Source organism: Eurosta solidaginis, chromosome 3 (assembly GCF_040869045.1).
Source record: "Eurosta solidaginis isolate ZX-2024a chromosome 3, ASM4086904v1, whole genome shotgun sequence".
Classification (NCBI taxonomy): Eukaryota; Metazoa; Arthropoda; class Insecta; order Diptera; family Tephritidae; genus Eurosta; species Eurosta solidaginis.
In genome coordinates, this window is record NC_090321.1 from 269,345,886 (window position 1) to 269,369,413 (window position 23,528).

Sequence of the window (23,528 nt, forward strand, 5' to 3'; positions counted from 1 at the left end):
TTACAAAACGGACATTGATAACTGCGCGAGCTACTACAAATTCTTGATAAACAATTTGCGGACAGTGACTAGCTCCACGTTAAACAGCGAAGACGTGTAAAATAATGTATGTAGAGAAATGTTCATGTTTGTTCAATTTTTTATGTCAATTGTATTTTTATTTTATGTTTCTGTAATTTGTTTATAGTTCAAAGTCCTGAAGACGGTTACCGTGTGTAACCGAAATATATTGGTAAACTAAAGAAAAAACAATTTTTGGTGTTTTAATACTTAAAATTGGACCTAAAGCCGGTTAAACAAATACCTTGTTTCCTTTTTTATTTTCCTTCTATTGTCTAATAATCATATTTGTAAAAGTATTATTTTTATCTTTACTAATATTATTGTTGTATTGTTCAATACTTGTTGCTAATTCTATTGTCTTATTAATTAATTTTAAATTTAACTATTTACAATTCCTGACTAGCACTGTAAAATAATTTTCGAAATTGTTGTGCTAGGAAAATATTTAAATAAATAAATAAATGTTCTATTTTGTTTTTTTTTTTTTTTTGTTAGGTTTAATGGCACGGACGTTAATCCATAAAGCCAGGTTAAATCTCAGGTGGTTATTTCTTTTGATTGTTGTAAAAAAGTTTATATGTAATGTAAGTATTTATTTGCTTTTGTATTCTGGTCTGTAAAATTGTTTAATCATAGACTGAATAAATTATACATAAATACATACATACAATTGTGTATTAGACAATGGTATGTATGTATGTATGTATAATTTATTCAGTCTATGATTAAACAATTTTACAGACCAGAATACAAAAGCAAATAAATACTTAAACAAATAATCAACTGAAAACCACAACGAATAACGTACATAAGTAACATGACTAGCGAAAACAAAAAATAAGAAGATAATGCAAGTAGATTATAGGAACTCTTGCAAAGTTGACTTGAAGATGCTTCTCGACAAAGAAAAATCAATAAAAAAACCTCCGTGAGAGTCTATTAAATTCATTTAGTACCCGAAAAATTTGGTCAAAATTACAATAATTAGCCCTGCAAGCACTCATGTAAAATGGAAAAAATGTTCGAAGACTCCGATTAGGTACATTAAATGACACCTTCGCTAAGAGAACTGGGAAATCAAGAGAGCCAACTATTAGATCATAGACGAACATTAGCAGATGTTCTAATACCATAGCGGCCAGAACCATGTGTAGCAGCTTGCTGTTTGGTATTCATTCTTGTAATTGTTCGTATTTTCAAGTATTATTGGTTTTAAAATGGCGCCACGCCAGGTTATATTCAATTGAGTTTGTATTTTAGATGGCAACACGCCAGGTTATATTCAATTTGGTCGGTTTTTGAATGGCACCACACCAGGTTACATTCCATTGGGTTGGTATATTAGATGGCAGCACGCCAGGTTATATTCAATTTGATTAGTTTTTAATAGATTGTGTAGCTCTATATGATGACTATAGCAGGGCATTAACTGCCCCTTTAATTGTTCCGTTTGTCTTCTGTGGCATAATATATTATTGGTATTTCATATTTTTCAAGATTTATAGTCAAATTTGATATTATGTAACTTTTTGGTTGTAACGCACATATGTATCCTCGCAACTAGTCCAACCTTTGGTAATTCCAATCTTCAGTTTTAAGTTGTTTTATTTTAGTAGGAAACTTTTCGTCGTAATTGGTTTTATAAAACGTTTATGTGGATTGATTATATGTACATGACTGTACATTTGTTGGGTTTTTTTCTATACAGTTATATGTTCCGTTTGTCCTCGGTGACATTATGTATTTTCCAAATCAGTATGAATGTACATAAAAAGATAATTTTATGTAGGTTTAAATTTATTATTTTAACATTATAATAATGATTGAATTTATTATATCGGATATTTGCCCGATAGCAATTGTCCGTGTTTGCCACTGAAAAGCGTAAAAAACGAAGGTTTTATACATATATATTAGCACTTCCCAGGAGGTCGCCCGATAGCACTTGAATATTTTTACACAATTTGCGTATTTTTCTTCGCGACGAAATCATGTTTAGAAATATTCTGATTTAATGGTTTACTCCAAGTACGATAATTTTTAATTTAATTTTTGCCATTTCGATTCCCGTTTTATCCTCCATTTTATTCTCAATCGCATGAATAGCGTCCCTTTTTTTAGCACGCGGTTGAGTTGTGGGGAAAACCGAACATGACGCGACGACGTTACAAACCGAAGTGGAATATATGTTCTAAATAAATATAGAAGCTTATGCATTCGTATAAAATCGGCACAATCAACCAAGCCGTAGCGTTTATAAATATGAAGGAACTTCAGACTTGGCAATTAAAGTTTATTTCGCCTTATCCATTCATATACAATTTTTCGATTTTATAAGTATTGCAGTTTTTAATTTCAAAAACTGTTAGGAAAGTTATCAACGAGTGGGAAAAATAATTTCACTTGCATAATGTGCCGGCACCCTTAGCCAAAGCAAATGTCAAATTCTTCTTATGCTTTGCTTGCAACAAAAGTTACAAGTTGCCTACTTTTTCCAGCCAGATGGCGCCAGTGTCGTTTAATCTACCGTTCTCCATAAAAATACCTGCAATCTACTCATATTGCATAAGATTGAGTTAAAAACCTCTATATAGGAAAAACTGCTTATGTGACGGGGCTTTTAAACGTATCTATAGGACAAATTTCATTGTGCCTCGGCCTTTAGTAATTTAATCTAGCAATTGTTGTTCCAGTCATTGCAATCAGCGGGTCATATTTGTTTACAAATTCGATAAAAAGAAATAATTTTTATTCTACTTAATTATCAATATGGCAACTGATGCATGTTCAGCTGCGAAACGATTGCGGTTAAATGACGACCTACATTGGTACGCTTATGCCATTTTAAGAGATGAACACGCAAAGGAACCTCCACTGGTTAGGGTTTATTTCAGTCGACTAGAAAACAAGCGTCAAATATCGAGTGTAATGCAAGAATTGAGCAAACTTTTACCTATGGAGCAAATGAATCTGCAGCATTTGAAACGTGTGAGACAGCAGGATATTATATTGTGTAGGCTAAGTGACATTAATGAGCAAACAATAAATCAATACTTAGAATCGGTAGGAATAAGTAAAGAAATCATTGAGCTCTTATGTAAAAATTTAAGTCAGCATGATGTTATCGCTCAACCGACTGTGCTACGTTGGCAGTATGAATTGGCACAACACCGTTGGCCTTGCAAATTTCATCCTGATAAATATATGGAAGCCCTTCAAAGCGGCGACATATTTAGCGAGACGGAACGTGCATTTCATACAAAAGTAATGTTCTTGTTATCTACAATTTCAAATGAATTAGAAGCTTCTAAACCATGTGGTCTTTGTATAGATCCGCGTACTAACGCTGTTATTGCTTTGGCAGCTAGCAGCACTACAATCAATCCAATCATGCACTGTGCAATGGTATTAGTTGATTTTGTAGCGCGTACGCAAGTTGGTGGCGCTTGGCAAAAAGAGTTTGAGCATGAGTTCCAATTTGCCTCAGACGATGATAAATTCAACAAAGTAAATTCCATTATAAACGGAGTTCCTAGACGTTATTTGGAATTTATGCAAGCTGATAAACGCTTCAAAGATATGGAAATCGGAGCCGAACCCATAAGACCTAAATCGAAAGTAATAGCTGAACACGTAACACAAGCCAATGTTGATAATTTAGAAAAGTATGGTCCATATTTATGTACTGGTTATGATTTGTATTTTACACAAGAACCATGTCTTATGTGCGGAATGTCACTGATACATAGTAGAGCCAGAAGAATTTATTTTGAAAAACGCTCAACCAATGGCGCTCTAGTAAGTCGTTTGAAGCTACATGCTCTCAAGAAGTTAAATCATCATTATGAAGTTTTTGAATGCACAAAATCAGATCCGAGATGTGAAAAATCTAGCTGATCACGCATATATGTGTAAATAACAAATGACAATTTAAGATGATCTTTTTATAGTTAACTTGCAGCACTCTTAAATAAAAAAATTTTCTATAAACTATGTTTAAATGAAAATTCATTCATATCTTTAATTAGTAATAGCTACTTTTGCACCTTGTCTTGTGGGCGATGATATAAGACCAAGCAATTGGCAATCAGCTTCTAAAATCGTTAAATCCTTTTCGGATCCCAAAAATTTTGTTGACAATTCTAAATCTTTTATGCGTAGACGTACGCGTGCACCTCGAACATAATCACTGTAAAAAAAAGAAATAAATAATTTATACAACTCAAGTGCCCGAACTAGTTCAATATTGCTTTTGAAACAATTGAACTTACTTGCTATCTCGTGCTGGACGCGAGCATACACAATGAAACTTCCAACCAAAATCTATATATAAATCATCACCAACTACATGAAATATCTTTCCACTTACAACTTTGTCTTCAGGGTCGCCTAGCTGTAAGTAATGGGTTTTGTAGAATTACGAATAAGCAGCGCATATTGAGCACTTACATCAATTAATTTTGAATTCCTTAACAACGATGCAAATGTTTCTTCAGTTATTTCTTCTTTCGGTTTATTAGTAACTGCTTCTGAGTGTTTATCGAAAGCTAACGCAAAGCCACTCTTTGCAATTGGAATATTCGCGTCTGAAGTAGCATTTGATGGTTCGTCTTCCTCTGTAATCTTATTTGTAGAGAATGGTCGCTCCCCATGAATTTGAAATACACATCCAAGCCGGGGAAAAATACTAGATTGTAATTTACGAATAGCAGAAAACTTGGTTATTTTATACAACAAAGACATTTTATTTGTAGAAAATTAAGAATTAAGCGAAATGTAAGTTTTTTTTTTGAGGTTTTATTTCTGTGGTAGGGATTCTTAGATCCTCATAAACCAGGTTATATTCCGAAAATATTAAGGTAATTGATTGTTGAGTTGTCAACAGCTGTGGTTATGATTATAAGGCTGAGTAACACAGCACCCTGCTGTGTTATTGTGTTAACACTCAGTAATGTGCGGCACGCACACGTACACTTATCGATTAATTTATAACACAGTGGCACACTCGATGGCACAAAGCTGACTGTTTCTATAGCACAGAGTATGACACTCAGATCGTAAGTGCACATTCATACATACATAGTCCATTGTGCTTGTGTGTAGATTGTACTCATAATCTTGCCTGTGTATTACGTTTAAAAGATGTGGGCACAAAATGTATACTCTAAGTTGAAAATGTTCTATTTAAACAAAAGTTGTGGTTATATAACGTAGATTCCCTTAACATGGGAGTATGAAAGAAGATAAATGTTGCCATGATTTACTTTTATAAATGGCGTCAAACGTGGCGTTAGAGGTAAGTAACACAGTACTGTGCTCTGATATTGTGCCAACACTCATATCGACTTTCGATAATCAGTTATAACACAATTGCGTCAGCACAATGTGTTAACACTGCAAAGTGTGCCTGTGCTACTGTGTTAACACTCAAAAAATAGTGTCATTACCCACCACTATATGATTATACACGCCAACGACGTGTGTGATGTTGCCATTGTATTCTTTTTGTTGTTAAACGAGACCAAATTGAATTGGTTACCAATTTTGTAATTTTTGTGTGTTTTTAAAAGCCTTTGATGTGGTCATTTATTAAAAGTCAAACCAAGGAAATTGGTTTTATGTATTGAGAGTTTTTTATTTTGCTTTTTTCTCCATTGCAGTTGGATATTTTGTTTAAAAAGACTACGTAGCAGCAACGTAATTTGATTTTGCAAATATGAGTGGATTACATAGGCTGTTGTTGTTGTTTTTTTGTAGCGATAAGGTTGCTCCCCGATGTAATGGTCCTTTGCCGGATACAGATCCGGTACGCTCTGGTACCACAGCACCATTAAGGTGCTAGCCCGATCATTTCGGGAACGATTTATGTGGCCACATTAAACCTTCAGGCCATTCCCTCCCTCCCCACTCCCAAGTTCCATGAGGAGCTTGGGGTCGCCAGAGCCTCGTCTGTTAGTGAAGCAGGATTCGCCGCGGATAGGTGAGGTTGACAATTAGGTTTGGAGAAGCTATATATTGCGCTGGCAACCTGAAGGGTTGCGCTACACAGCCCCTTGAATCTGCTATTTTAGTCGCCTCTTACGACAGGCATACCTACCGCGGGAATATTCTGACCCCCTAACCCACTGGGGTATTTACATAGGCTTGGGCTTAGTGGTTTAGGTTTGATACCCATAACATAAAAATTTGATACGTTGACAATAAATTATTTTTATGAATTTTTTTCTTTAAAATTTCACGTTGGCTTTTTGTAAAAAATTAGATAGTTGAGTAATCTTGGCTATATTATTATCTTTGAAAATTTCTTCAAAGGTATTGTGATTTAAAAACAAAGAGAAATTGTTGCGAGTATATATGAGCCCTCTACAGTGAAAGGTTTGATGCTCATAATCATCAATTTGACCGCACATACAGCGGTTTGTATTATAAGATTTTATTTTGTAAAGATACGCTTTATAATACGTATGCTCAGTTAAAATCCTATTTAATCTTTTAATATTAGCAGGTGGCAGTGGGAGTCTTTTGAATCAGTTGTTATTTCTGCGGTATGGAAATATTGAGGCATGAAAGTTGGGATGATTATTAGAATAGATACGGAATTCATTATACCATTGGCATAAATGTCATTTTTAATTTGTCGGGCGGCTTCATTGAGAGTGAGTTTGCAGCTCTTGCTGATGGAGTTTACAGTAGCTTTTTTAGCAATTTCATCAGCTTTTTCATTACCGGGAATACCTTTATGGCTAGGAGTCCAAATTATGCCAACAACGATGTTCCTATTAACTACCTTTTTCCTGATTCTGTTTACAATACTATTGGTTGTGCTATATTTTTTTTTTTAAGGTTGCAGGCTCCTAGGCTGCCAGTAGAAATGGCTACTTTTCTACATTCCTTAGTTGTTGCAATTTCAATTGCTTCCTCAATGGCAAGGAGTTCACCAAAAACATAGGAAGCCTTGAAAGGAATGTGGAATGAGTGTTCAGTTTTATCGGCTAATTGTAAATGCCACATACAGTATTTTGGTCAGAAAATGAAGTATCTATGTACATAATATGAAAGTAGTCCCTGAGATAATTTTCCAGAAGAGCTGCATAATGAGTTTTCACAGTTTCCGGCGCTATTGACTCTTTGTTGCCAGGTGTAGTTTTTCCAATGACTTTTATGTTGGTAGTCTTGCGAAAATGGTCAATCGTATCAAGACAGTCAAAAATTTCTTGGAATTGCCTGTATATTTTTGAGTAATTTGAATTTACATTTGTATTTGAAGTTGTAGATGCAGTAAAGGGATCGTTGTTAGGAAACATTTTGATAAGCTCTTTGGCAGTGAACCATATGGCTCGCTCTTGTGGGGTTAATTCGTTTGCAAGGGCATACATAAGAGAAATGTACAATTTTAGGTTAAGATGTGGTATGTCAAATATAAAATTGACAACAATAACCATCTGTTGGGGTAGTAACCACAAATCACCCATACAAGATTGCGCATTGCGCATGTAAACAAAAAATCAGCTGTTTTTATGGGCAATTTTTACGTCATTTTCTTTTAGCTCTTGTTTTTTCTCTCTTTCTTTCATTCGCTCAAGCAGTCAAGTGTGGACGAAGCAATTTTGAACTCGTGAATGCGCAATCTTCTGTGTGTGATTTTTGGTTGTAACTAAGCAAAATGTCCCATACCAAAAATCACACACATAAGATTGCGCATTGCGCATGTAACCAAAAGATCAGCTGTTTTTTATGGGCAGTTTTTACGTCATTTTCCTTTAGCTCTTGTTTTCTTCTCTCTTTCTTTCATTCCCTCAAGCAGTCAAGTGTGACGTAGATGCGCAGAACGAAGCAATTTTGAACTCGTGAATGTGCAATCTTCTGTGTGTGATTTGTGGTCCCATACTGTTTTAATGCAGAATTGGGGAAAAAGGGAAAAATCTAGAACGGAAGACCAATAAAAATCCCCCAAGGGGTTATAATCGATAAAACTTTCCAAAATCTTCGGATAGTGCTCTTATCGCTATAAAAATAACAACAACTGCCAATACACACAAATCAGGAACAGAAGATTGTGCATTCACGAGTTCAAAATTGCTTCGTTCTGCGCATCTACGTCACACTTGACTGCTTCAGCGAATGAAAGAAAGAGAGAAAAAGACAAGAGCTAAAGGAAAATGACGTAAAAATTGCTCATAAAAAACAGCTGAACTAATGTGTACATGCGCAATGCGTCACCTTCTATAATTCCATCATGGCCAATATATATCTGGAGAGGTGTTGTTGTTGTTGTTGTAGCGATAACGTTACTCCCCGAAGGCTTAGGAGAGAATTATCGATGTGATGGTCTTTTGCAGGATACGGATCCGGTACGTTACGGTAACAAAGCACCATTAAGGTAAAGCTTCAGGCCATCCCTCCCAAACCCCACCACCAAGTTCCATAAGGAGATTGGGGTCGCCACAGCCTCGTCTGTTAGTGAAACGGGATTCGCCGCTCGAAGGTGAGGTTGAAAATTGGGTTGGAGAAGTTATATATTGCGCTACACAACCCCTTGAATCCTTCTAGAGAGGTGTCAAATGGAATAGTGCACTAGTCACACAAGTTTGATACGCTATTTGAGTAAAAGTCCACAACAGCAGTCGACTACTAATACGCGTCCAAATATATCGGTATGGGTGTCAAAAGTTGCGTCTTGAATTCGGCAAGAATACTCATAGGGGGAAAAGAAAGATTATAACCCTGTAAGGAGATATTTGACGTTTGTTAACAAAGGTATTTTGAACGGACTTAATTTCGATCCCACACCATTGGTGGACCGGCCAGGGTAATTTTTATAAGCCCATCTGATGGCTGAAAATGCCGGGCAAAAATATTGTCTTTTGGTTGATGCATAATTTTTAGACTTGTATTAGTAATCCACCCTTGTTGTTAATTTTTACCCATGCTAATATGCTAATGTGCCTAGAAATAAAAAAAAATGCTACAAAAGATTTACCACTTCTGCACCTTCTTTAAAAGAGCCCGGCAAACTTTCCATATTCATATCCACAAAAAACAGCTGATTCAACCAACCAATGTAAGTACTCAATGATGCTATACCATAACGCCCTAGCCATAAACATACCATACCCAAAAGATTGGTTTTTGGGTTTCCACAATTTCATAGCCTATAAATATTTTAGTTGGTGAATTTACTTACCATTTGGATATTTCTTTCTTTGCCTTGGATACGTTTTGACTGAATGTCTTATTAATTTATATTTTTTTTTTGGTAACGTTTTATAAGACGTTGCACCTCCTAATTTTTATTAAAATTAACAAAGGTGGTACCAAAGATGCGTTTTGATCTCTGTTTTTACAATCCGAAAGCGGAAATTAAAATTTTTTTCTTTCGAAAGATATTTACAAAAAACCATAAAATGACCCGAAGAAAATCCGAAATGTGGGGCCTGATACATAACAACCTAATGAAAATTTTAACGGATTTAGCTTATACCTTTTTACAGAAATAAAAATTTAATTTTCGCTCTCGGATTCTAAACACGGAGGTCCAATCGCGTTAGATGGTGTACCGTCTTGTAAAAGTTGCCCTTTTTTATGAAATTACAAAATTTTTAAAGTTAAGACACCAATAACTGATGCCAATAGACATGGATAAAGGGCCAATTAAACTTCCTTAAGAGCTAATTAAACTTCCTTAACCCTAACACCACAGTAGTAACCATACCCATATCCGTAACCATTTCCAATGTGATTGATTAAGGGTGCCTTAACCTAAAAATCGTTAAAATTTCATAAAAATGAAGAAAACGCAAAAAATGACAAACATATTCCACAAAAAATAAGTCTCTTAGTCATAACTTATCCAAAACAATGAATAAAATCTACAAAAAGTTTTCAAATTCACCAACTCAGATATTTTTAGTTTATGGATATGGCGAGAAACTAAAAACCAATTGGTTGGCTAAGGTATGGTTATGACGTTAGCGTTATGGTATGGTACCATTAATCGATTACATTGATTTCCATAAGGTAGGATCGATCAGCTGTTTTATGTGGTTATGGTTTTATGGTTATAAGTAACCATTAATTGGCCTTGAACAAAATTATGGTTATTACTATGTCAACTTTGCCAGGGGCTCAGTTTCCTGCGTTTAACAGCACTACATCAATGTAAACAGCTGACTCACGTCAGTTTTTTGACAGCCGTTTCTTCGCTTTATCAGCTGTTGTAATCGGCACGTTATTTTTCCTCCCAGGTCCTGGCTTAAGTTCTAGTAAATACCCGCTGTTATTGTGTAATTTTGTAAGATTAAGTAAATAAATTGCAAATATGATAGAAGCACAAAGACAACGCATCGAACGTGCCGTTACAGATATGGTGAATGATATGGATAAGACGCATTTACGCAAAATGCAGGTAAGTGAGAATAAAAGTTATTCCAATTAGATGGTCATTCATATTATTTTTTTATCTAAACGCCCGTTTTGATGCAACATTATAGACAGATATGCACTTGTGTGCGGCCAAATGCTGTCAGGATGAGAATGCCAGTCTTGATTCAGTACAACGGTGTGTGGACAGATGTTCGGCGCCATTGACTCGTGCACAAAATTATGTGCAACACGAGTTGGGCGAATTCCAAGGACGGCTACAACGCTGTGTTATGGTGAGATCATGTTATAACTAACTTTTTAACGGAATTTTTAAGAGTTATTATTTAAAGCAATGTAATGACGATGTTAAAGTGAAGATGTCCGCAGATCCTTCAGAATCAGAAATTGCCAAATATACCGATCAATTTGAACGATGTGCCATACAGTGTGTGGACAAACATGTCGGTCTTATACCTACAATGATGAAGACTATTAAATCCGTATTGGCAAAAGGTCCAGAATCCATACCTCAAGTTTAAGCGAGTGCGAACAAATCGAATTGTGCTTAATGTGTTGGTTTATGAACTCGCGCTAAGATACCTAGTATGTACACAGATATGATAAAATATCTAAAATAGAATGAACATACTCTTTTGTGTCCAGTTTCTTTACAACTCTTGTTTTTTAAGTTTTCGCTTAAATTTTATTGTTAAAAAAGCAACAAGTGTTTTATTTGTGTGATGAAAAATAAACTGAAAGCATTTTAGAATTTATGTCAAAAAATTGTAGTGAAAATTTATTTATACGAAAATTTAATAGTTCTATGCTCTTTGCATATTAAATTATCTTTAGCATACGGTATGTTTTAAGTTGTAAATCCATTGAAACTCACAAAAAATTTTTTTTTAGTCCAAGTTGTTTAAAAATAGCAAAGTAGAGTTTACTTGTAAATGATAGAACAACAACGTAAACGCGTAGAACGCGCCATTTCAGATATGATAAATGAAATGTATTCGAGTAATTTACGCAAAATGCAGGTTAGTTTGCAATTCATTTTCTGATTTTAACGACTTTATATATTCCATACAGTCCGAAATGCATTTATGTGCCTCCAAGTGTTGCGATGATAAACGTGGCACTTTGGAGACAGTTCAAAATTGTATTGAAGGATGCGCGCTACCTCTTACAAAAGCTCAAGACTATTTACAACATGAACTGGGACAATTTCAAGGACGTTTGCAAAATTGTGTGATGGTATGCATTGTATAAATTCTAAAATTTAATGTTCTTTATGTTTATCTTTACTAGAAATGCAGTGAAGAAGCACGACAAAGGTTACCGCCTAATCCGGGAGAAGTTGATATGAACAAATACCAGTATCAATTTGAAAATTGTACTGTAGCTTGTGTGGATACGCATATTGGTTTGATACCAACTATGATGAAGACAATTAAGACTGTGCTCGAGCGGGGACCTGATACAATGCGGCAGGCATAGATAGTTATGTAAAGATACACGCAATTTCCGATCTTGCTTCATGTAAGAAGCTGTTATAACAAATATATTTTGTAATTCATTCTTATAGCGTACCAAATAAGAATTTCAACTGCTATTATTGCGTATAAATTGGCACAAAATTTAAAATTGCTTAGCGAAATTTTGAAGTAATTTAGGGCATGCCTATTGCCGTACACGTACTTCGGTGAATGAATGAAAGGTAGCCTTAGCTTTGGTTTGTCAGTACTAAACTTCTTAGTTTTTCAACAAGAAAACATCTTTTCTTATATTTGTCATTCGGTATACATAAATGTTTCGATCTTATGAAATTCTATTGCTTCACTGCAAGCACTTTTATCTTTTCTTTGATTATACCGAAAAATATTATAACATTTTAGAACTTGTGGGAAAAATTAAATTTTTAATTGCATATTACAAAAATAACCATGGTATTTATGGATCTTTGTATGAATGATAATAATTTAAACTAAGATAACAAACGAAATATTTATAAACTATACAAATAATATTTAAAAAATGCATCATCATGGTAAAAAAAAAATACTGTTATTCTAATGTTCTACGCTTCTTTTCACCTTCACCATCTTCATATTGTTCACGCATGTCTTCAATTTGATTTTCGTATTGCCTTTTCAATGCAGCAAGCTGAAATGAAAATAAATTTTTGCATTTTGACAATGATAAGTATCAAATTTTTACCTTTAGGTCATGCATACGTTGTAGCATTTGTCGTTCTCGTTTCAAGGATTGTTCATGATCTTTCTGTTTTTCAGCTAATTTCTTTTCAAATGACTCAACCAATTCCTTACGCAAAACTCTTTCCTGTTCCAATAGACGATATTGCATTTCAGACTTTAAGCGCTCAACTTCACTTCGTAAGCTGCAAAACAAAAATACATAATATACATATGTGTAAAATTGAAATTTGAAGCGAAAAACCAAGAGCCGGAACATTTTATTTCACAGAAATTTAAACTAATAAATGTTTGAAAGACAAATAAAAATCTCTGCAGCTGCGGGTGAAAATCTTTATTGGTTTCAATCCCTATTCCGGCTTCCATTGTATTCTACAACCCTGCCTTAGGTGTCTTGAGATGTTTTATTACCCTTTTTTATGGGGTAATCAAAACCGTTAGCTGCTCTTAAATTTTTTGAAGAACAAAACTCTTCTCAAAGTTTTGCGTAGTACTGACAGGACTGTCATACCATGATTTGGTTTGATCCTATCTAGAGAGTCTCACCTTTACGCCAAATCGGCAAATTAGCCATTATGTTCCATGCCAATATCCTGTTGTTGCTCTTGGGAGTACAAAATTAATCGCTCATAATACTTACAATATTATTTCTTCAGCTGATGATTTTACTTTTTCCACTACAAAGGAATATCGCGATTTATTTACAGGTTTAGCTGGTTCTTTGAATATGATATTTTTGGCTATCGCTGAAAATCTTAAAACATTCATATTTTCCTCATAAAATGCATCAGTTGGTGTAACATTTACTATCATTGTAAGTTTTTCTTTACCCAGCAAGGCTGCTTGTAATAACATAGTTAGCTTGGATTCTCGTACTGGTATTATTTGGCCCTTTGTTTTTAATTTTTTATTATTATTAGCTACATCCAAGCACCGACCAAGTGTCATAAGCGATGTATTAATGCCCTTGGCTTCCGTGAGACGTGACCCAACGTTACGCGTTTTAGTTAAACGTTCAGAACCAGCTAGATCACAGAATTTATATGAAGTCTGTAAAAAATAAAAATGCAAGTGAATTCAGTGGCAAAAGCTAACTATGTTTCACTTACATCAACGGCTACGCCGGAACTATAATATTTGATTACATCAATAAAAAATATGCAATGTGAACGACTGGAATTTTCATTTATAGATGTGGATGCATAGGAAACGTGTTGCAATCCCCAATGTAGTAATTTTAAAGTTTCAGCCGAAGACTTCACATAGACCGGAGTAACACCTTGTATGAAAACTTTACCATCGTTTATGACAATTTTCAGACATTTACGCGCTTGGGGTGCCATTTGCTGATTAGCTTTTGAGTGCGCTTGCGGTGGCGCTAATAGATCAAATACTAATTCATTGTATATTTCTACAAACGATATCCAAATAAATACAGAAACTTCTTTTTGTGGTAGTGTTTTAAAATGATGGTCAGTTTTTATAGTTTTCGCTAGTAGTTCATGATCTTCATTTAAGTTAGTGCATGCATCCAGCAAAATACTTCGCAAGCTCTCCTCTCGAGCTAAAGCATCATCATCTAAAATGCATACGGTTCCTTTTTCCAATTTCATAGCCGGGGTGGGATAGATGTTCTTAGCATTCATTTTGAAAACATTTTCTACAGCGCGTGGTACAATACCCGGATTACTTGGCGTGCCTGTAACAATATTTATTTTTAATTGTCTCATCTATAAATAATTATCACCTCGTAATTACCCAATAATGTAAAGGTTTTACCCGAACCCGAGGTGCCATATGTTAACACCGTGAAGCTATCTGAACTTTCAATACGTGGTGCAATGCAAATGCGGTATACCTCGTCCTGTCGTACGCTACTATCGAATACCGCAGAAAAACTATAATGCTGCTCCATTTTATTTTTGTTATTACTTGTAGATGTTGTATCAGTTGGTGGTCCAGCAATGAGCACATTGCCGGTAGATGTAACTGTATAAGCTGTTGAAATATCCGATACAGGTTTCAATCGTAAATAAACGAGTGCGGCATTTGAATCTATGAAAAGATCACTGTTCGTATCGCTTGGCAACGTGGATAAATCGTCAAAGGATGAGGAAATATCCGTTTCATCATTATTGAATTCAGTGTGCCCTTCCTCTTGTATTTCATCGAAGAGTCGCACTTGGCGATCGGGACGCGGTCGAAAAAGACGATCTACAGATGGATCGCGCGCTCGTAAAAACGATGGACGCACCTCCTCGCAAATGCTACCGAGTGAACTCTGTTCAGATAGTGAATTTGACATTATGTTTTGTTTTTACGTTATAAATTTGTACAAAAGTTATTAAAAACTATAGTGCAAATTAATCAAACGAAATATAAAATTTTTTGGTTGTATTGGCGCGGAAGGAAAAATAAAACTTGACAGCTAACTCAATTTGAAAATTGAATACCCGTCGCAGGGTGACTAATATCAACCAGATTTTCCCTTCTCTTCTTTTTGCTTAGATCATTCACAATTACAAAGTGAACATGAAATAACAAGACCATCTTTGGTTTACCAAAGAGGATAGATATATATCTATCCTCTTTGCAGTTAGTAACAGTTTGTTCAACTTTTTACGAATTTTCACTCACGCGAACGAATCTAATAAGATAATAAAAACATCCTTTTATAATGTTGATTTTTCCTATAGCATAAAAGTTTGAGTTGTTTTGGAATCGTTTCAAAATAAAGTGTTACGAGAATTAAACTTGCAGAATTACATGTAAAGTTACTCCAGTGGTGAATTACTTTCCCGCTATTTAATTCTTTACTTTTCTATCAGCGGGTGATAGAAAGAGATACAGAATGAGATAGCTATAGTTTTGACGTCTATGCAGAAGTTATCACACTTGGTTTATCCACAATGATTTTCATTTTTATTTGAAAAGTGAAGTGACCCCCGGCGAAGTTCAAAACTATAAATTAAATAGATAAATTATCTTAATATATAAAAAACAAGTGTCACTATGTTTGAGGCCAATGGACTCCTAAACTACTGAACCGATTTTGAATTTGGTTTGCACCCCGTGTGTAGTTTGATCTAACTTGAAATATAGGATAGGTTATATATATCTCAGTTTATAGTCGCAATATTATTTTATTGGCAATTTTTTTATTAGTTTGTACGTAATAATAAAATGTTACGTTTACGCACCGGCACTCACATTTTCAGGTGGTGCGGATATACTTCCGTGTAATTGGTCGGTGTTTAATTAAACAACGTGCTTATCAATAAAAAATATTATAGCGAATGATATCAAGTATAGCAGGGCCCGCGAGAGGGGGCCCGGGGTTTCTGAGGGGGACGGCGATTTGAGGTACTAAGACATTTTTTTTAATTCAGGAGAGTCTTTAGTTGTTCCATGTGCTATTTTTAAGCCGAATTTCAAAAGCAACGAAAATCTGCATTTCGTTTTAATATTATAGTGAAGTGTGAAAAATAAAAATCTATATGTATAAAACGAAAGGCTAAAATGTGTGTTAGTTGGTCGCCGGTGTTTGAAGAGATGCGTCGGTCGATTTTGTTCAAACTTTCACACAAGTTGCGTAAACCTCACGCGGTAGTTACTATATAGGTTTGGTTGCGATCGACGTACAGGGTCTCGAGATATAGGCCGAAACGTGGACCCTAGTACCCCTAGAATGTGTTTATAGAATATGGATAACAAATGAAAGCTGTTGATGAGTGCTTTAGTAGAGGGTGATTTTCATACCCCTGGGTGACTAGGGTCTCGAGATATAGGCCAAAACGTGGGCCAGTGAATGCCTAGACAGTGTTTATGCAATATGGATATCAAATGAAAGCTGTTGATGAGTGCTTTAGTACAGAGGAATATATTATCCAAAGACGGACTGGGACTGGGATTAGGACTAGGACTGGGACTGAGACTCGGAGTGGGACTGGGACTGAGACTCGGAGTGGGACTGGGGCTGGGACCGAACTTTTGAAATTTTGTTTGCCGTAAAAAACTTTCAGCTTATGAAAAAGTATTTAGCTTTATGAAAATGTACAGTTTTGCATTATAAAAAGTGTCTGGCTGTACAAAGCCACTATGGGAAGTGTCTGGCAATGAGGCTAGTGGTTTCTTATATCGTGACGAAGACCATATATAAAAATAAATTGTAACGAATTTAGTGAAACTCCGCTTATTTTACACCCTCTACTAACGTTCGTATCGCTAAATTGTTGAATAAATAATTCCAATATTCCATAATGCAAAAATGGTCTTTATTAGGCTACTTTTATATTACTTCACAAAACCCTTATACTTCGCAACTAATAGCGTGCTTAAATCAAACTGATTGCTGCTTACTCTGCTTTCGCTCCTTTTATAATCTCTGTTGTCTCGTTCCCATACTTATAGGCGTTTCTTCTTCTGGAATTTACTACTTGGTTACCAGCTATAAACTACAGATGCACGTTTATAACCTCTCCCATAGCCATATGCGCGTGTATATGTGAGTAATGATGATTGCATACTTTTGTCAGTATCTCAGATATATGCATGTGTTTGTGCGTATCTCTTCGCTTCTTGTATGTACATATAGTGTTAACTACTTTGTACTCTTTACTTTAATTTTTAAAATAATTTGAATTGAGTTTTCGTGTTAACTTAAAATTTTGAATAACTTCAAAAATAGAAAATTCTAATTAGTTGGAAAATATTTAAACTCAAAAATAAATAAAAATAAATTTTATATTTCAAACCGAAAATAAAAGTTTTTTCAAATATCAACCTGAATGTTGATATATTGGCGATCCTACCAACGGACCTAAAATTATTTGAACGTGCATACTTGTACAACGAATTTGGACTTAAATTAACGTTGTTAAATGCAGAACTAGTGAATTATAAATATTAATATGACTATAATTGTCACGTACATGTGCCTACGCAATGGTACGGAGGTGTGATTGAAGAAAAACCAGATCATTAGTGTGGGGGCGTCTGAAGAGAGTTTTGATTAAAAATAAAGACTATTATTTACAAAATAGTTTATTTGCAAAATTTTCGATCCAACATCAATAGATTAGTGAACAAATATTAAACCATTATAAAATTAAAACCTCTACCATTGCGGGCGTCTATCAACGGCTCTCAACATTTTGCAATACAAATTTTTCTTCTATCAAGTTTTAATGTTTTCTACCAATAACAACAATCAGGGGTTTTCCATGAAACTGCCCTTCAATCAATTTAAAACTGACTGCGATGGCAACAATCAATATTTTTATAAAATTTTGTTTTTTAATCTTCAATTATGTCAATATATACACAAAATAGTTAGTGTAATTTTTATTTTCGAATTATTGATAGAATTTAAACTAAAAAACGAGAAAAAAAATAATAATAATAAGATAGTTATGTAAACTTTTTCTCCAGTATATAACTAAATACATTTACCAACTATATATACATAAACTTTCACAGCAACAAGTGTTCTAACCAAAAATACAAGGAACAACCTCATTTTCAATTCGAAAACAATAAAAATAAATAACTTAATATTTTTTTAAATCAAACTAATTACTACAATCAATTTTAAAAAATCTCAAAATATTTCTTGAACAAATTTTTATTGACTTATTTTCTCAAATATCAATTCTATCCTCAAACAATTAAAGGAATCAACTTTTCATTCCTTATCAACAACTTGGACATACATTATGCAGAGTACAATTATATATTGAACATATATTCTGCATAATACAAGTTTCTAATTTTTGAGTAATTGTGCACACAAAGTTGCCATCTACTATTACTAAAACTAATTCTAGATTCTTCAATCACATCATGATAAATAACAATATTTCGCAAACAACATAGCAATAAACAATCAAATATTAATATACATAAATTAATACTATAAGTAAACAATACCAACAACTAAAAATAAGCTATCATGTACATCAAATCATCAAAAGATTGGGTACTTACATCAATACTAACATAAACTTTTAACTCAATTAACACATGTTTCAAATTTTCTTGGAGGGGGAGTAAATATAGTGTTAACTACTTTGTACTCTTTACTTTAATTTTTAAAATAATTTGAATTGAGTTTTCGTGTTAACTTAAAATTTTGAATAACTTCAAAAATAGAAAATTCTAATTAGTTGGAAAATATTTAAACTCAAAAATAAATAAAAATAAATTTTATATTTCAAACCGAAAATAAAAGTTTTTTCAAATATCAACCTGAATGTTGATATAGTACATATGTGTAGACATAATGATTGATTTGTTTATGTAAATACAAGTGACTGCTTAGTATCGGCTTAGAGATGATAGTAACCCTTAGTGTTGCTAATATTCGTTACAATATTTATCCGGCTTTTATTTTTTCCACAGGTATTAATGCCATAGGTATGAACAGAAAACTCTGTTGATGTAAAAGTTTACGCTATTAATCAAGAAAAAACAGAAATATCTGTTATTTCAATAGATTTCACTGGTAGTGTCATTTCGACAATAAACTCTAACTAAACAGTTTGCACTGGTAATTTCAAAAGAACAGAAATTCCTTTCATATCAACGGTTTTGATTGGTATTCCTAGAGCGACAGTAATAATTGTTAATTTAAGAAAACTATGCGTAAAGTATAATGAAACAACTTTTTTTGTTTATTTGACTACTAAAACGGTCAATTACGCATCAACGAGTTGTGCGCAGTTGATTCAACATCTTGTTGCGATGGATAAAAATTGACAGAAATACTAGAACTAGATAGCGCTCGAAGGTGGCTTTACTACAGCAAGGAGGAGTTCAAGATGAACACAATAAAATATACTGAGATGCGCTGTAAGAGCACTATAAACAGAAAGTCGGACCAGCAGAGCGACGATACGGCGAAAGCGGATCTTTAATAAGTTTGGTGAGGAAACGGATGCTGCTGACTTGCCCCTATAAGGAAAACGGGCGAAGAACTGTACGCAATATAAAGTGAAAAGAGCCCTATCGAAGTACTGACTTATAGCTTAGAATCCATGGTCGAATCAACCGACCGGGAAAGCGAGCACAGGGCATTGGTTCCGGAGGGAGTGGGTACAGGGCGACTGCCATAGGTAGTGTCATATATGTAATACTCCTACATATTGTTAATACAAAATGCTCGCAATGAGTTTTGAATTCGAAATCAAAATAAGACGGCCTACAAAATTTTTATAATTGTAGCAACAAAAAAAAATTAAATTTAGGGACATTCATGGTTCGATTATATGGTTGGCTTATCTCATCAGCTGATTTAATTGTTTTCATTTCACTGGTATAGAGATTGTCAAGAGGAACACAAAATGCAACCAAAACATTGACATTTATTTACTACCGTGGTGTTAAATTTTTTTACAAAAAAAAAAAAATAGTTTCACATCACTAAGTTATTTTTTTTTTAGTAAATGCATCTAATTTAGGGCATTATTTTCCCACAACACACAAGAATTGCAAATTTTTATGTTTTCTCTCCATTCCATTCGCTTAACATCAACAAGAAGATTTTGACAATCTGAACAAAGGTATTGTAACAAATTCTGGGGAATTCCGATTATTTCGCACCCTCTTCTAACTTTCGTATCACTGAACTGTCGAATAAATAACTCCCATATTCAGTATTGCAATATGGTATTTATTTAGTCTATTTTGGGAGTAGTACAATTATACTTCGATATCACGTACTTCACAAAGGCGTGTTTAAATGAAACTGATTACTGGTTCCTAGCTTGCGCTGCTTTTATACTCTCGGTTTTCTCGTTCACCAGCTATATACATGTATACTTGTACTTTATGCTTTTCTTAAAGCCATATGCGTGAGTAACTACTTCGGCTGATTAGTACATGTGTGTGTGTGATATATCTCGAACCGCGAATCACACGGTGAAACTGCAGTTGCCTTAACCTTCGAAATGGTACCATCGCAATATGCCAGTAAATGTTTCATTCTTTCTTTCAGTTTCTCTTAGAAAAAAAAAAAATTGATATTCATTTATTATAAGCCGATATATGGGTAATGTTTATCTGGAACGAAAGCACAAATGAGGATAATCAAAATATTTTACAGGGGAGGTGGAAAGAGATCTCGACGTTATTGGGGAATAGAAGAGGACAGAATAAAGATAACAAAGATGTGAGAAAGACAAATGATGTTAACAACCCTGAAAATAAACCTCGAACACATTAAAGTGGGAACTTTTCCTGAAAATTGAACAGGGTTCGTTTTATTTAATTAAATTTTAGTACAGTAATTATGTGCTTTTATACTTCATTACCTAAACTATTTATATAATCCATTAACCTGCGTATCCATCAAATTACAAATTGTACGATTTTTCTAAGACTCGGTAAGTATTGTGACGAATACTAGCAACACTAAATGGTACTATCATCTCTAAGCCGATACTAAGCAGTGACTCGTATGCACATCAACAAATCAATCATTATGTCTACCCATATGTCCATACGAGCAGCGGAGGAGAGACGCACAAACACATGCATATATCTTATCTGAGATAATTTTTACCCATTTGTTTTGCTCTTCCAAATGTACTTGTTATGTTAAATAGAATGAAAATGTGTCTTTTCCATTCACCTTATAAGCGCAGCCCCATAATGAGGGTTCAGGAAAGAATGCCCAGTAAAAAATACATTCTCCAACCCCTAGTTGTTATACTATTTATTGATCACTCGTGTATGATTCAATGTTGCTCAAATTAGCGTCCCTTTCGACCACAAACTCAATAATTAACATATAATTAAATTTTTTTTTTAATTTCAACAAGCAAGTATGGATAAATTGGAAACTACGCCTTTCCAACCTGCCAACCTACACTATTGTCTCCGAAAAACCGTCCATTCAGACATCACTTTAATAATATAATAATTTTTTTATACGAACTAAACAACATCATAATACTTTAGAAAGAGGTTTTCTAAGCGGGGCCGTTGTTCAGCAGTGGTTTGGCAAACACATTTCTACCATGAAAAGCTTCTAGGCGAACATTAATCTGCCTTACAGTCGCTTCTTCGCTCGGTTAGCTGACGCCAATTGATCACGCCAAGGGTAAATTCCCTTCGTTTTCCAGCGGAGTGCGGGCTGCCCTCTTCCTCTATGTTTCCACAGGCGTGGTCCGATAAAAATACCATCTATCTGCATTCGTGCACGCTGAAAAAAAAAACTGTTAAAATCAACCTAATCACGGTTCAATTCAACTGTTATTTATGTAAATTTTTAAGCAACGAAAATAGCTGTTGAATCAACTTCACACAAATTGTTGATCCTGAATTAACGTTTAAACCCGTTTAAACTATAAAATCAACAAAAAACAGTCCATTAAATGCAAGCCATATCACAGTTAAAAGCAACAAGTAAGGAAGCCTAAGTTCGGGTGTAATCGTACATTACATACTCAGCTGAGAGCTTTGGAGTCAAAATGAGGGATATTAACCATGTAGGAAAATGAACCTAGGGTAACCCTGGAATGTGTTTGTATGACATGGGTATCAAATGGAAGGTGTTTTAAAAGGGAGTAGGCCTTAGTTCTATAGGTGGACGCCATTTCGGGATATCGCCATAAAGGTTGTGTATTTGTATAGCCGAACGATCTCGGGAATGGCTTAACCGATATAAATGAAATTTGGCACAGAGATAATGTATCACCTTCTGAGACTTTCTACCTAGGTGTTGTCACTCAGAATGTTTCACAAGGTTGCCAGCTATTCGAAATTAAAACAAGTAAGGAAGGTTAAGTTCGGGTGTAACCGAACATTACATACTCAATTGAGAGCTATGGTGACAACATAAGGGAAAATAACCATGTAGGAAAATGAACCGAGGGAAAGCCTGGAATGTGTTTGTATGACATGTGTATCAAATGAAAGGCATAGTTCTATAGGTGGACGCCATTTAGGGATATAGCCATAAAGGTGGATCAGGGTTGACTCTAGAATGCGTTTGTACGATATGGGTATCAAATGAAAGGTGTTAATGAGCATTTTAAAAGGGAGTGGGCCTTAGTTCTATAGGTGGACGCCGTTTCGAGATATCGCCATAAAGGTGGGCCAGGGGTGACTCTAGAATTCGTTTGTGCAATATGGGTATCAAACGAAAGGAGTTAATGAGTATTTTAAGAGGGAGTGGGCCTTAGTTCTATAGGTGGATGCATTTTCGAGGTATCGCATTAAAGGTGGACCAGGGGTGACTCTAGACTTTGTTTGTACGATATGGGTATCAAATGAAAGGTGTTAATGAGTATTTTTAAAAGGGAGTGGGCCTTCGTTTTATAGGTGTTCGCCTTTTAGAGATATCGCCATAAAGGTGGACCAGGGGTGACTTTAGAATTTGTTTGTATGATATGGGTATCAAATGAAAGGTGTTAATGATTATTTTAAAAGGGCGTGGGGCTTAGTTCTATAGGTGGACCCCTTTTCGAGATATCGCCATAAAGATGGACCAGGTGTGACTCTAGAATGCGTTTGTACGATATGGGTATCAAATGAAAGGTGTTAATGAGTATTTTAAAAGGGAGTAATCCTTAGTTCCATAGGTGGACGCCGTTTCGAGATATCGCCATAAAGGTGGACCAGGGGTGACCCTAGAATTCGTTTGTGCAATATGGGTATCAAACGAAAGGTGTTAATGAGTATTTTAAGAGGGAGTGGGCCTTTCTGGACCAGGGGTGACTCTAGACTTTGTTTGTACGATATGAGTATCAAATGAAAGGTGTTAATGAGTATTTTTAAAAGGGAGTGGGCCTTTGTTCTATAGGTGTTCGCCTTTTCGAAATATCGCCATAAAGGTGGACCAGGGGTGACTCTAGAATGAGTTTGTACGATATGGGTATCAAATTAAAG

The 23,528-nt window shown here is 34.8% G+C and overlaps 5 protein-coding genes across 5 annotated transcripts; 3 read left to right on the plus strand and 2 right to left on the minus strand.

The window, feature by feature from the left end:
- Positions 1-2,748: 2,748 nt before the first annotated feature.
- Positions 2,749-4,053, plus strand: LOC137247157 (probable inactive tRNA-specific adenosine deaminase-like protein 3). Its single transcript, XM_067778242.1, has one exon. The coding sequence runs from the start codon at positions 2,833-2,835 to the stop codon at positions 3,958-3,960; it is 1,128 nt and encodes a 375-aa protein (XP_067634343.1). The 5' UTR covers positions 2,749-2,832; the 3' UTR covers positions 3,961-4,053.
- mRpS28 (mitochondrial ribosomal protein S28) lies at positions 4,043-4,963 on the minus strand. Its single transcript, XM_067778243.1, has 3 exons — positions 4,513-4,963; positions 4,335-4,456; positions 4,043-4,252 (listed from the first exon to the last, which is right to left on the minus strand). Exons 1-3 carry the CDS (start codon positions 4,804-4,806, stop codon positions 4,084-4,086), a joined length of 585 nt encoding a protein of 194 aa, XP_067634344.1. The 5' UTR covers positions 4,807-4,963; the 3' UTR covers positions 4,043-4,083.
- A 5,312-nt stretch (positions 4,964-10,275) lies between these two features.
- Positions 10,276-11,174, plus strand: LOC137245561 (protein FAM136A). Its single transcript, XM_067776432.1, has 3 exons — positions 10,276-10,468; positions 10,554-10,718; positions 10,776-11,174. Exons 1-3 carry the CDS (start codon positions 10,382-10,384, stop codon positions 10,962-10,964), a joined length of 441 nt encoding a protein of 146 aa, XP_067632533.1. The 5' UTR covers positions 10,276-10,381; the 3' UTR covers positions 10,965-11,174.
- Positions 11,175-11,324: 150 nt separating this feature from the next.
- LOC137245562 (protein FAM136A-like) lies at positions 11,325-13,784 on the plus strand. The gene is made up of 3 exons (XM_067776433.1): positions 11,325-11,462; positions 11,515-11,679; positions 11,734-13,784. The coding sequence occupies exons 1-3, from the start codon at positions 11,376-11,378 to the stop codon at positions 11,920-11,922; spliced, it is 441 nt and encodes a 146-aa protein (XP_067632534.1). The 5' UTR covers positions 11,325-11,375; the 3' UTR covers positions 11,923-13,784.
- Positions 12,324-15,088, minus strand: sub (subito). Its single transcript, XM_067776431.1, has 5 exons — positions 14,397-15,088; positions 13,748-14,337; positions 13,279-13,688; positions 12,643-12,823; positions 12,324-12,588 (listed from the first exon to the last, which is right to left on the minus strand). Exons 1-5 carry the CDS (start codon positions 14,941-14,943, stop codon positions 12,490-12,492), a joined length of 1,827 nt encoding a protein of 608 aa, XP_067632532.1. The 5' UTR covers positions 14,944-15,088; the 3' UTR covers positions 12,324-12,489.
- Between the last annotated feature and the right edge of the window lie 8,440 nt (positions 15,089-23,528).

Coding starts and splice junctions, on each gene's coding strand:
- LOC137247157 (XM_067778242.1), top strand. CDS start 2,833: ATGGCAACTGATGCATGTTCAGCTGCGAAACGATTGCGGTTAAATGAC.
- mRpS28 (XM_067778243.1), bottom strand. CDS start 4,806: ATGTCTTTGTTGTATAAAATAACCAAGTTTTCTGCTATTCGTAAATTA. Junction 4,457..4,512: donor GGAATTCAAAATTAATTGAT/GTAAGTGCTCAA, acceptor CATTACTTACAG/CTAGGCGACCCTGAAGACAA. Junction 4,253..4,334: donor CGTCCAGCACGAGATAGCAA/GTAAGTTCAATT, acceptor TTTTTTTTACAG/TGATTATGTTCGAGGTGCAC.
- LOC137245561 (XM_067776432.1), top strand. CDS start 10,382: ATGATAGAAGCACAAAGACAACGCATCGAACGTGCCGTTACAGATATG. Junction 10,469..10,553: donor CGCATTTACGCAAAATGCAG/GTAAGTGAGAAT, acceptor GCAACATTATAG/ACAGATATGCACTTGTGTGC. Junction 10,719..10,775: donor GGCTACAACGCTGTGTTATG/GTGAGATCATGT, acceptor TATTATTTAAAG/CAATGTAATGACGATGTTAA.
- LOC137245562 (XM_067776433.1), top strand. CDS start 11,376: ATGATAGAACAACAACGTAAACGCGTAGAACGCGCCATTTCAGATATG. Junction 11,463..11,514: donor GTAATTTACGCAAAATGCAG/GTTAGTTTGCAA, acceptor TATTCCATACAG/TCCGAAATGCATTTATGTGC. Junction 11,680..11,733: donor GTTTGCAAAATTGTGTGATG/GTATGCATTGTA, acceptor TATCTTTACTAG/AAATGCAGTGAAGAAGCACG.
- sub (XM_067776431.1), bottom strand. CDS start 14,943: ATGTCAAATTCACTATCTGAACAGAGTTCACTCGGTAGCATTTGCGAG. Junction 14,338..14,396: donor TAAAACCTTTACATTATTGG/GTAATTACGAGG, acceptor ATATTGTTACAG/GCACGCCAAGTAATCCGGGT. Junction 13,689..13,747: donor GTTCCGGCGTAGCCGTTGAT/GTAAGTGAAACA, acceptor TATTTTTTACAG/ACTTCATATAAATTCTGTGA.